The sequence below is a fragment of the Vulpes vulpes genome, chromosome X (genome assembly GCF_048418805.1).
Source record: "Vulpes vulpes isolate BD-2025 chromosome X, VulVul3, whole genome shotgun sequence".
In the NCBI taxonomy this organism is placed as follows: Eukaryota; Metazoa; Chordata; class Mammalia; order Carnivora; family Canidae; genus Vulpes; species Vulpes vulpes.
In genome coordinates, this window is record NC_132796.1 from 41200577 (window position 1) to 41212654 (window position 12078).

The 12078-nt window shown below is 43.2% G+C and overlaps 1 protein-coding gene and 1 pseudogene across 1 annotated transcript; one reads left to right on the top strand and one right to left on the bottom strand.

Moving 5' to 3' along the window:
• Positions 1-416: 416 nt before the first annotated feature.
• LOC112907291 (CXXC-type zinc finger protein 1-like) lies at positions 417-5974 on the top strand. The gene is made up of 8 exons (XM_025982503.2): positions 417-506; positions 639-814; positions 1201-1408; positions 1511-1621; positions 2086-2135; positions 2352-2448; positions 3505-3657; positions 3736-5974. The coding sequence occupies exons 1-8, from the start codon at positions 417-419 to the stop codon at positions 3880-3882; spliced, it is 1032 nt and encodes a 343-aa protein (XP_025838288.1). The 3' UTR covers positions 3883-5974.
• A 2703-nt stretch (positions 5975-8677) lies between these two features.
• The window catches only part of LOC140596107 (uncharacterized), a 36508-nt pseudogene continuing 33107 nt past the window's right edge, over positions 8678-12078 (bottom strand).

Genomic DNA, 12078 nt, shown 5'->3' on the forward strand with positions numbered 1-12078 from the left:
GGATTTTCTCTTCAGCTCTTGCCTGGAACACTCTCAGACACCTTGCCATGGTCACACTGGGCACTGTGCATTCAATCACAGCTGGCTACCATGGACTGCAGAAGTCCAGGCTGTCCCAGAAGTACCAGATGCTGGAAGTGCCATTGGCAGTAAAGGAGGCCTCTCAGATAACAGCCACACCCCGGCTGTTGTCTGAAAATGACCTGCCTCAGGACTGAAACCTATGCCAGAACTTTTGCATAGGGGACTTTTGACAAAGCCTTATGAGGGTATGTCAGGGAGCCTGGGTAGAAAGAAGTTGAAAATGAAGGCAGAGAGGGTCAGCAATGAGAAGAACAAAGATAGGGAGTGTCAAAACATCATTTAAAAAACAAGTTGGGAAGACCTGCTGGCATTTTCATGGCCTACAGTCCTCGATGAGTGACACTGAGGAGTTGCCATTCCTGGATCCTGCACCACAGAAACCAGTAGTGAATGTGAAGAAAATGGAGAATTTGAAGAAAAAGGTGAAGTGGACAGTGAGAGGAATGGGGGGCCATGAAAACAGGGGTCAGGGGTGGAATACAGGGGTAGGGGTGAAAGGTTAGAAAGCTGACATCAACTCTTCTATCTCTGCCTTGACTATTCTTGTCCCACAGAAAGAGAAGAAGGAGAAGCAGAAGCAAAAGCTCACAGAAAAGCGGAAACGCACAGAGAAGACAGATGTCAAGAATCCAGTCTTGCTGAGGCAGTGCCTGGGACCTGGCTGTGTGTATCCCACCCGGCCAGGCTCCAAGTACTGCTCGGACGACTGTGGCATGAAACTGGCAGCTGAGTGAGTGAAGTTAAGCAACAGGATGTGGAGTGGGACGTAATCTATACCATCCAGAAGCCTATCTATCCCTCTATCCATGTATCCTCCCACCATTCATCCACACACCCACCCATCCATCCATCCACCTTACAGCCACGCACCCACTGAACCTCTCGTACACATTCTATCCACCAGCCCACTCGCCTACCCTTATAGTCATTTACCCATCTATCCATCCCCCATTCAGTCACCCATTCACCAGCACTCTCTCATCTATTATTTATTATTCTATACATTGACCAATCATTCATTTTCTTCTTTTTCTTTTTTTAATATATTTTTAAATTTTCTTCTTTTTTCTGATGTCCCTACCTACCCATTCCGTTTCTTGCTATCTCCCTTTCCAGCCGCATCTATGAGATTCTGCCTCAGCGCATCCAGCAGTGGCAAAAGAGCCCCTGCATTGCTGAGGAGCATGGCAAGAAAATGCTTGAGCGCATCCACCGCGAACAGCAGGATGCTCACAGCCGCCTGAAGGACATGGAGAGCCATTTCCATGAACTGGAGGCCATAATTCAGCGTGGCAAGCAGCAGGCTGTGTGCAAGGATGAGGAGGTGGATGGGAGTGGCTGGGGTGGAGCAGAAAGGTATTTGAAATCTTGCTTTGCCCCTCCCCTCTCTGCACTGCTTCACTGGCCCTTCCACTGTCTTGTGCAGACTAACCAAAGTAGCAAGAACAGCCTAAATCTGCAGATCTTCTGTGTCTCCTGTGGGCAGTCAGTCAGCATGCATGTCGCCATGCGCCACATGGAACGCTGTTTTGCCAAGGTTGGGGAACTGGCTGGGGGCAGATGGAGCAAAGATGTTTTTGCCTGGGTGGGTTCTGTGGTGAGGAGGGTAGGTTCGGTGCCTAGGTGTTTGTTGTAGAAAGGAAAGCAACACACATCTGTGGTTCGACCCATTTGTGCTTCTCTTCCATCCTTAGTAGGAGGGCCAAGATTGGAGCATCAGCCAATGGTGAAGGAAATGTATGATGGTCAGGCAAGGAGAAGAATGGGGAATAGTTATGCAGTGAGAGCCAAAGGAAAGGGAGATATGGTCAGGCAGGGATGGAGAGAGAAATTTAGGAGGGGTAGGTCAGGCAGAGAGAAAACAAGAATAGAAGAGAAGCAGTCGGCTGGGCAGACAGGAGCATGGGAGCCACAGGGACAAATGTGTTGTTTGGGGCTTTGTCATGGGAGGGCATGCTGTGTACGTTAACGGTTCCTCCCATTTGTACTCTTTCTTCCCAGTATGAGTGCAAGTCGTCCTTTGGGTCCATGTACCCCACTTGCATTGAAGGGTGAGTGTGGGGCTAGTCAAGATCAAAGGCATGATGTGGACAGGGTCAGGTGCAGGGTGGGCAAGATCAGGGGAAAGATGTGGGTGGGCTCAGAGGCAGAGGTGGGTGGATTAGGAGGAGGGAATGGGTAGATTTGGGGACAAAGTATGGGCAGGGGTTCAGGGTGGGACCTCCCCCTTTCTGACCCTTAGCACTTCACTTTCCATCTCCCCTCAGGGCCACAAGGCTTTTCTGTGATGTTTACGACCCAAAGAGTAAGAAGTACTGTAAACGGCTCCAGGTGCTGTGCCCTGAGCACTCGAGAGATAACAAGGTGGCTCTTCCCTCCCTACCTCATCATCCTTCATTTGTCCCCTTCTCCCTGCCTGACCACCGAATTTCTCTCTTCCTCTCTTCTTGATTGCCTCCTGTTTCTTTCTTCCTTCTGCCCAACTGTGTCCATAACTCCTGACTGACCTTCACGTGTCCCCTTCTTCCCTTCTGACCACCCCACATTCCCCCCTCCTTACTGGCTGCTTCTCTTCTATTCTTGTTTTCTCTCTGCCTGACCTACCCCTCCTAAATTTCTCTCTCCACCCCTACCTGACAATCTGTCCCTTTCCTTTGGCCCTCACTGCATAACCATTCCCCATTCTTCTCCTTGCCTGACCATCATACATTTCCTTCCCACCCCTTGCCAGACTGCCCCATATTCCTCTCTTTCCCCCGCATGACTTCCCTCCATCCTTATTCTGCCTGTCCCGCAGTCATTTGCTCCTCCTAAGTCCTTTCTCCCTTTTTACCCAGCCCCTATTCCTCCCACCCTCACTGTCTCATTCCTCACTTCTTCCATGCTTACAAACCCTCTTGCATCTACTGTGCCCTGTCAGACCTTCCCTCCATCCTTCCTTTCACTCATTTGATCTGTTTCTGTTCTTCTGTCTCTCCTTTCTGATCACCTCCATTCCTGCTTATTTATTATTATTTTTAATTTTATTTATTCATTCATGAGGGAGAGAGAGAGGCAGAGACACAGGCAGAGGGAGAAGCAGGTTCCATGTAGGGAGCCTGACATGGGACTCGATCCCAGGTCTCCAGGATCACTCCCTGGGCTGAAGGCAGCACTAAACCGCTGAGCCACCCGGGCTGCCCCGTTCTTGCTTATTTAACTTCTTTCATCCTCCATATACATGATCGTCCCCCTTTTGCCTCCTCTTCTCTACCTGATCCCAAATTCCTCCTCCCCCGCTGCCAGGTCACTCCCCATTCTTCTCCTTCCTGCCAGAATGCCCTCCACCCTCCATTCCTCTCACAATGCCTACCTGATCCCTCTCGATGTCTAGATTTCTACCCCCCTCCATACTACATCATCCTTCATTCTTCCTCACAGGTATCAGATGATGAGGTGTGCGGTTGCCCACTAGTGCACAATGTGTTTGAGGTCACTGGCAATTTCTGTTGCCTCCCCAAACGCCTGTGCAACCTCCACTACTGCTGGGAGAAGCTGAGGCGTGCTGAGGTGGACCTAGAGCGCATTCGTGCGGTAGGCTACAATGCTGACTGGGGCTGAAGGAAGGGGGATATCATCCTGGGATCCCCCCCTCATCCTTACCTCCCACAGTTGCACAAGCTGGAAGAGCTGGTTGAGCAGGAGCACAAGGTGCGCACAGCTATGAGGAACCGAGCAGGGTTGCTGGGCCTGATGCTTCATCAGACAATCCAGCATGACCCGCTCACCACTGACCTGCGCTCCAGACTAGACAGCTGAGCCCTGCTCAACCGAGATCCTGTAACCAACATCCTGTGCAAAGGAGACATTCAATGAATTCTTCACACACTTGTTCTTATAACATTTGTTCTTAGGTCATTTTAGAGTTTCTCTGTTCATCATTTGGTCTCCTGCCTCTTTTCACTCCTTCATGGGAAGGTGGTCCTCAAAATTGCCCTCTGTTTCTGTTTATTCTTCCACCTGTCTCTTTCTTCCCTAAACCTTGGCAGGGCCCTGCCCTCATCCCCCACCATCCAGAGTTTTGTTAACAAACTTGGGAAGAACAAGAAATTTTATTTCATTTTAAAGATTTTATTTATTTATTCATGAGAGACAGAGAGTCAGAGACATAGGAGAGGGAGAAGCAGGCTCCCTTTGGGGAGCCTGATGCAGGACTCGATCCAGGACTCTGGGATCACAACCTGAGCCAAAGGCAGATGCTCAACCACTCAACCACTGAGCCACCCAGGTGCCCCATAATAAGGAATTTAATAACCCCCAATAGCCCCCCAAACCTGTCTTTCTGGCCACAAACTCAATTTCAAACCTCTGATGGTGAGTGACAGTGCAGCTGTACTTAGGAGGAGGCTGCAGTGCACATGCAGAAGTGGCCCGTGGAGTGATGCCCACTCAGGGCTCAGTGGGCCTTCTTCTGTTAGGGGAGATGTGACCTTACAGTGGAAGTGCCCATGACCCTTGTTCCCTGCAGTCCCTCATCCTAGGCCATCAGATACGGAGTTGGCACCTGATTAGTGCATAGCTAATTCCTTAACTTCTGTGCAATTGTTATTATTCCCCAGGCCAGAGGTGTTAGAAAAATGGGATGGGAGATAGATGAGTGTGGGATAGTCCTCCCTGATAATTCCACTTTGGGACACTGAGGAAGATTCAAAGTGTCATGGCAGTCATGCCTCTGCCCATCTTGTTCCACCCCTTACCATCTCATGAAGTCCTAGCTCTTTCTGTTAGCTTTGGTCTATGCCAGTCATCCTGGTCTGTGCATAGCTTCCCAGCACTGCCCACAACATCCTCTCCTCCTCCCCCAATCACACTGCTCTGGGTCTGTCCTTTCCAGCCTGCCCTGTACATTGAAGCCCCATGTGGTCATGAACATTTCACACCTATAGGGTTGCCTGGAGAAGACAGACCTCTGGCATATCTCCCTTTGTCAGCCCCAGCCAGGCCTCCTGTGCCGGTGGAGGTGTGTCCCATAATGCTGCTTTGGATACTGGTATGTTTGAAATGACAGACTTGAACACTATTTTTTTCTCTACTCCCTCCCTGGTCCCTTAGGGATTTTTTCCTTAATTTTCATGATCACTTTTGTCCCAAGGACTCACACATTTTTACCTAAATGCTTAGATATGTTGCTCTAGACTTATACCTCACATTCCACCACGCTAACTTGATATTACCACCTGCTTGATGTGATGTCTTCTTTATTTACTAACATTGTAGTTTTTTCTTTTCAATTTGACCAGATTTTCCCAGGGGCCAATCCACAGAATTGATTATATGAAAGGACTAGCTTTATAATTTATTTAAATTCCCTAAATTCATATTTATTTTATTTATTTAAACTTTATCAATTGCCACTTCTTGGTTTGTTTTTGGTATTTAATTTTCATATATTTACTTTATTTTGTTGTTTTTTTCTGATATCCTGCATCAAAGTCTTAACTCAGTTATTTTTCTTTGTCCAGTCTTTTTTTATATATATAGTAAAGGATTTGAGGCCAAACACTTTCCTCTAAATGTGGTTACTTTATCTCTTAAACTCTGGTATAAAAGTTTCAAATTCAGAATTGATTTCTCACTTTGAGCCTAGCTGTAGAGGAAAGTTTCTTAGTTTCTAACTAGTTTTTCTTTCTTTTTTTGTCATTATGATCTTACTGTGATCAGAGAAGGTAGCCTGTTGAATCTAAACTGGCAATCATTACTCAAGATTTTCTTTGTAGCTCAGATACTCCACTGAACTGTAAAACTTTCATGGATATATCCATTGATGGTTAATGTTCGTTACTCTGATTTTTCTGTCTACTTCAGCTGTTATATTATAAAAAGAATAAATACAATAATCTTTTTAGACAAATTTTTCCTTGTGGTTCTGTGTTTTGGGGAGGGGAGGAAGCGGCACCCTGAAGTGTATATCTTAGGCCATTTTCCACAATGGCATTATGTATTTTCCTTGTTTTGTCCTTTTTCTGTTTTCTTGTTTGAGTGCTTTTGAGCTTGAATTTACTTTGATAAGTACATCACCATGCTGCTTTTATTTTTCTGCCACTCACCTTGTATATCTTTGCCTAAATCTTTTTTGTGTTTTTATCTTTAAGATACACTTCTTGTAACCGTATATGTTTTCTGCCCTAATCCCACATTTGTGTCTTGAGATTCAGTCCACTTTGTAGAATTATGATAATCTTATCTTTTTGTATTATGTTTATTATTGATTTTACAATTTCCTAAATACAACTTTTTTTAAAAAAATTTATGATAGTCACAGAGAGAGAGAGAGAGGCAGAGACACAGGCAGAGGGAGAAGCAGGCTCCATGCACCGGGAGCCCGACGTGGGACTCGATCCCAGGTCTCCAGGATCGCGCCCTGGGCCAAAGGCAGGCGCCAAACTGCTGCGCCACCCAGGGATCCCCTAAATACAACTTTTATCCTTTTCTTCATCAATGAAGCTCAATGAAGTTTCTGATTTTTTGTTTCTCCCCCTTCATTAGTTCGGAAATTTTTCTTGCACCAAACCGCTGAGCCACCCAGGGATCCCGCATGTTTACTTCTTTTAAAAAATATTCTTTATTTACTTGAGAGAGGGAGCACAAACGAGAGAGTAAGACAAGGTGAGGGGAGGAGCAGAAGGAGAGAGAGAAGCAGACTTCCCACTGAACAGGGAGCCTGACTTGGGGCGTGATTCCAGGACCCCAGGATCATGACCTGAACCGAAGCAGATGCTGAACCAACTGAGCCACCCAGGCGCCCCTACATTTTTACTTCTAACAGACATGATTTAATTTGTTTTCTCTACTATTTGATCAGAATATAATTAGACCTTTCTTTCTAAAGGAAATTGCTCTATCCTCCATATTTGTCTCAGTGAAATGAACAATATCACTTCTGGATTTTTCTTTTTTCTTTTTTTTAAGATTTTATTTATTTATTCATGAGAGACAGAGAAAGAGAGGCAGAGACATAGGTAGAGGGAGAAGCAGGTTCCACGCAGGGAGCCCGATGTGGGACTTGATTCAGGGACTCCGGGATCATGCCTTAAGCCAAAGGCAGACGCTTCACTGCTGAGCCACCCAGGCGTCCCCACTTCTGGATTTTTCTAGAGAAATTAAACTGCTTATTTGAAGATTATATTTTTCTGAAACTAAGTCATTTATGCTTCAAGAAAATTTACTGGGCAGCCCCAGTGGCACAGCGGTTTAGCACCGCCTGCAGCCGGGAGTGTGATCCTGGAGACCCGGGATCGAGTCCCACATTGGGCTCCCTGCATGGAGCCTGCTTCTGCCTCTGCCTGTCTCTCTCTCTCTCTCATGAATAAATAAATAAAATCTTAAAAAAAGAAAATTTACTTAACATTTTAATTCAAAATCCCCAGTCACATTATCATAACTTAACTATGGCTATATGAATGTGTACCCAAGGGTGTATATTTTACAAGAGTCATTGCTAACAATTGTTTTGTTCTCTTATTTTGAGATCTATCTTCTGATTTAGTATTCACTTATTTAGAATACTTCCTTTAGTGTTTTCCTCAAATAAAGTAAGTGGGTGGAATACTCTTAAATATTTCACGTCTGAGGGACAACTTGGTTGCTCAGTGGTTGAGCATCTGCCTTTGGCTTAGGGTGTGATCCCAGGGTCCTGGGATCAAGTCCTGCATCCGGCTCCCCGCAGGGAGCCTGCTTCTCCCTCTGCCTGTGTCTCTGCCTCTCTCTCTGTGTCTCTCATGAATAGTAAAAATCTTAAGGAAAGGCATCTGGGTGTACATTATTTTTTTTTTAGATTTTATTTATTTATTCACGACGGAGAGAGAGAAGCTGAGACACCGGTAGAGGAAGAAGCAGAGGGAGAAGCAGGCTCCATGCAGAAGCCTGACGCGGGACTCAATCCCGGGACTCCAGGATCATGCCCTGGGCCAAAGGCAGGCGCTAAACTGCTGAGCCACCCAGGGATCCCCGATGGACATTATTTATTCAGGGTCTTCCTTAGGTGAAATCTCTAAGGGGATAAAAGCAGGATAGGGAAGGAATCATCAGTGCAAGAGTATAGTTTCATGAAAAGTCTAGTTGTGTCTGGACACACGGGAAAGCTGTGTGGGGAAGGACAGGAGTGTCTGCAGCATCAACTGCACTGCAAAGCTGTGCTTTGAAGCAGGAACATGGGCTCCTGTATTCCTATATAATCAATTGTTGGCTACTCCCCAGAAGGGTGGTATAACTTCCTAGGGATCTGAAGGCTTGTTGGCGCTATGACCAGCCAAGGGCAATTCTCTGCAGAAAGTCACAGGTATAAGCTGTTTGTTGCAGCACTTGCAACCCATGGGGATGGGTGCTCTGGCCAGTAAAGAGGATCTAGGTGAGGCACCAAGTGTCAACTCCACTTAATGAGGATGTGCAAAGAGGGAAACTCTGCTCTGATGCATTCTTAGAAGTTTTTTCCTCAGCTTCTTTCCTGAATATACTCGTGGTTTTTCTGCTGCAAGAATTCTATAACATATATTTAGATCTGACTTCTCTGAGAAGGTTTTTCTTAAATTGAAAAAACACAAAGGTTTTGTGTTTTTTACATGGGAAGACATTGATGCATACCAACAGCTGATTTCTGGATGCTGCCTTTCCCACACTCATTGTATTTATAAGGTTTTGCTTGAGGACAAGTACTCCAGTGCTTATTCAAACTTGATTAAGGCCTTGTCACACTCAGTGCATACATAGGGCTTTTCTCCTGTGTGACTTTGCTGATGCTGTTGGGGCTGGTATTTACTTATGAAAGATTTCCCACAGTCATTACACTCATAAGTTTTCACCCCAGTATGAATTGTCTGATGTGTAATAAAAACTGACTTGTATGTGAAAATCTTCCCACATTCAGGATATATAATGGGATTTCTTTCCAGTATGAATTTTCTGGTGTGCAGAGATTTGATATTTTGGTGAAAGCCTCTCTACATTTATTGCATATATAGGGTCTCTCTTGTGTATGACTTTCTTGATGCTTATAGACCTGTGACTTAAAAGTGAAAGAATTCCCACAACCACTGCATTCATAGAGCTGTTCTCTAACATGAACTTTCTGATGTAGAATTAAGCTTGACTTATGGTTGAGGGTCTTTCCACATTCAGTACATACATAGGGTTTCTCTCCAGTATGAAAATTCAGATGTACATTGAGGTGAGACTTCTGGGTAAAGATTTTTCCAGTCACTGCATTCATAAGGTTTTCCCTGAGTATGAATTCTCTAATATGTAATCAATACTTACTTGGAAGTGAAGGGCTTTCCACATTCAGGACAAACATAATCTCTCTCTCCAGTATGGGTCTTCTGATGTGCAAGGAGATTTGATCTTTTGGAGATCTTCCCACATTTTGTGCGTATATAGGGTTTTTCTCCTGTGCGAGTGTTCCTATGTTCATGGGGTTGTGATTTGGAAGGGAAAGATTTCACACAGTAACCACATTCATAAGGTTTCTCTCCACTATGAATTCTTTCATGTGCAACTAAGTGTGTTTTTTGGATAAAAGCCTGCCTATGTTCAGTGCGTATAAAGGGTTTCTCTCCTGTATGAATCCTCCAGTGCAACCTGAGTATTGACAGATGGGTGAAAACTTTCTCACATTCATTGCATTCACAGGGCTTTTTCCAAGAATGAATAATTTGATATGCAGAGAAGTGTGACTTCTTAGTGTAGACCTTCCTATATTCAGTGCATACATAGGCTATCCTCCCAATAAGAAATTTTGGAAGAGGAACATGTTCTTGCTTATGGCTGAGTACTTTACCAAATTGATTAGGTTCACAGAATTTCTTCCTGTGTGAGAATTAGCACCATCAGTATAGGAAAAACTGAGTAAAATTTTATGAATTAAACGTGGGCTCCTGTAGATTATTTTTCTATGTACATATAGTCTCTCTTCCTATTCAATGTGTTCTTATTGATGAAGGCAACATCATTCAAAAGTCTATTTTAGTTTTCCTTATGTTTATCTGGTCATCATCTTACTACGCTTTTTATTAATAATGGAAACAATGAATAGTTCCTCTTGAATTCACCCACTATCTCACTGTGAAATAAGTTTTTATGGAAATTCTCTGTTATAGGGTTTTAATCCTACACTTCCCTCCTAAAAAGAGAAGAAAGAACATGAAATTGGAACATAGAATAATTAACCAAATATAGATGAGCTATATGCAACTGATCCAGGTTGGACAGAGGGACATTAGATGTTAATGATGATAATGGTGCAAACACTCCTATGGTTTTTGCCATATGCTATGTACTTATACAGCACTTGGGATCTTCCAGGCACTGTTCTAAGTGATGCATATATACATACACACATACATACATATCTTTAAACTCATTAAATCCTCACAGCAATCTTTTATGTTAGATACTGTTATACATGTTTTTAAAGGAAATTATGCTCAAAATGAGTAACTAATTTTCCCAAGATAACATGGATTATATATATATGTATAATACATATACATATTATATATATATATGTATGTATTTGAGAGATTAGATTTAAACTAAGGTTCAGCTTTACCCTAAGTAATACATCACATTACCTGGAAGGGGAAATAACTAATATTTAAATGATTTGTATAGAAGATGAAATACAGTAGGTCTTTAATATTAATAGAATTAATAAATTATACTATTATCCAATTCTACCAAATTTTAAGATATTGAGCATGACTGGATCACAAAGTCCAGTTTTGGTTTTTTCTTTTAAAAAGTCAGGTGAAAATACTGGAATCAAGAACTTTGTCTTGTCCCCCAAACTTCACTGTTCTTACACTCTTATGTTGTACTTTTTATATCCCCAAGCCTCTTCTTTTATTCTGTAGATCTTAAGCATACCAATTCACATGCAGGGATTGGGAACTTTTTCCAACTTTTTACTACATTTAAAAACATACTAGAATGGACAATATTTAATCACAACTACCAACCTTCAATGTAAAAAGTTCATGCCTATGCTAAAAATAATTTCTTTAACACTCTGAGCCCATAGACTTAAAGAAGCACATAAATGGAGTCATCAGTCTGAAAAAAAATAGCTATGAATGTGAGTTTGCATTCTGCTAGTAATGACTATTTCTTTAAAAAAATCCAGTTTATTACCAAATCCAATAATTATTCAGGCTCTTCTTCTATTAACTTTGCCTTTTCTGTTTCTTTGTGCCAACTCAAAATGTACATGTGATAGGGGCACCTGGGTGGCTCAGTGGCTGAGCATCTGCCTTCAGCTCAGGTTGTGATCCTGGGGGTCCTGGGATCGAATCCCACACCAGGCTCCCTGCGGGGAGCATATTTCTCCCTCTGCCTATGTATCTGCCTCTCTCTCTCTCTCTCTGTCATGAATAAATAAATAATTTTTAAAAATGTATTGTGATAACTGTCTTTCTCTGATTGACTTATTTCACTCAGCATAATACCCTCCAGTTCCATCCATGTCTATGTAAATGATAAGTATTCATGGCATGGAATATGAGCATATTCCATTGTATATATATACATCACATCTTCTTTATTCATTCATCTGTCAATGGGCATTCTGGCTCTTTCCACAGTTTGGCTATTGTGGACATTGCTGCTATGAACATTGGGGTGCAGGTGCCCCTTTGGATCACTACAGCATAGAGGATCATAGGTAAGGGAGGGAAAACTGAAAGGGAAGTCATCAGAGAGGGAGAAATAGCATGAGAGACTCTTAACTATAGGAAACAAACTGAGGGTTGATGGACGGGAGCTATGTGGGGAGATGGGGTAATTTGATGATGGGCGTTAAGGAGGGCACTTGATGTGATAAGCACTGGATGTTATAAATGACCAATAAATCATTGCATTACATCTGCAACTAAGTATGTACTTTATGTTGGCTAATTGAATTTAAATAAGAAATTAAAACACCCAAAATGTATGTGTGATTCATAGATCATTTAAGACTCTTAT

Bases quoted from the DNA above. Each gene is read 5' to 3' on its own strand.
- LOC112907291 (XM_025982503.2), top strand. From the start codon at position 417: ATGAGTGACACTGAGGAGTTGCCATTCCTGGATCCTGCACCACAGAAA. The intron at 507-638 runs GTGAAGTGGACA...CTTGTCCCACAG, and splicing joins TGGAGAATTTGAAGAAAAAG to AAAGAGAAGAAGGAGAAGCA. The intron at 2,449-3,504 runs GTGGCTCTTCCC...TCTTCCTCACAG, and splicing joins AGCACTCGAGAGATAACAAG to GTATCAGATGATGAGGTGTG.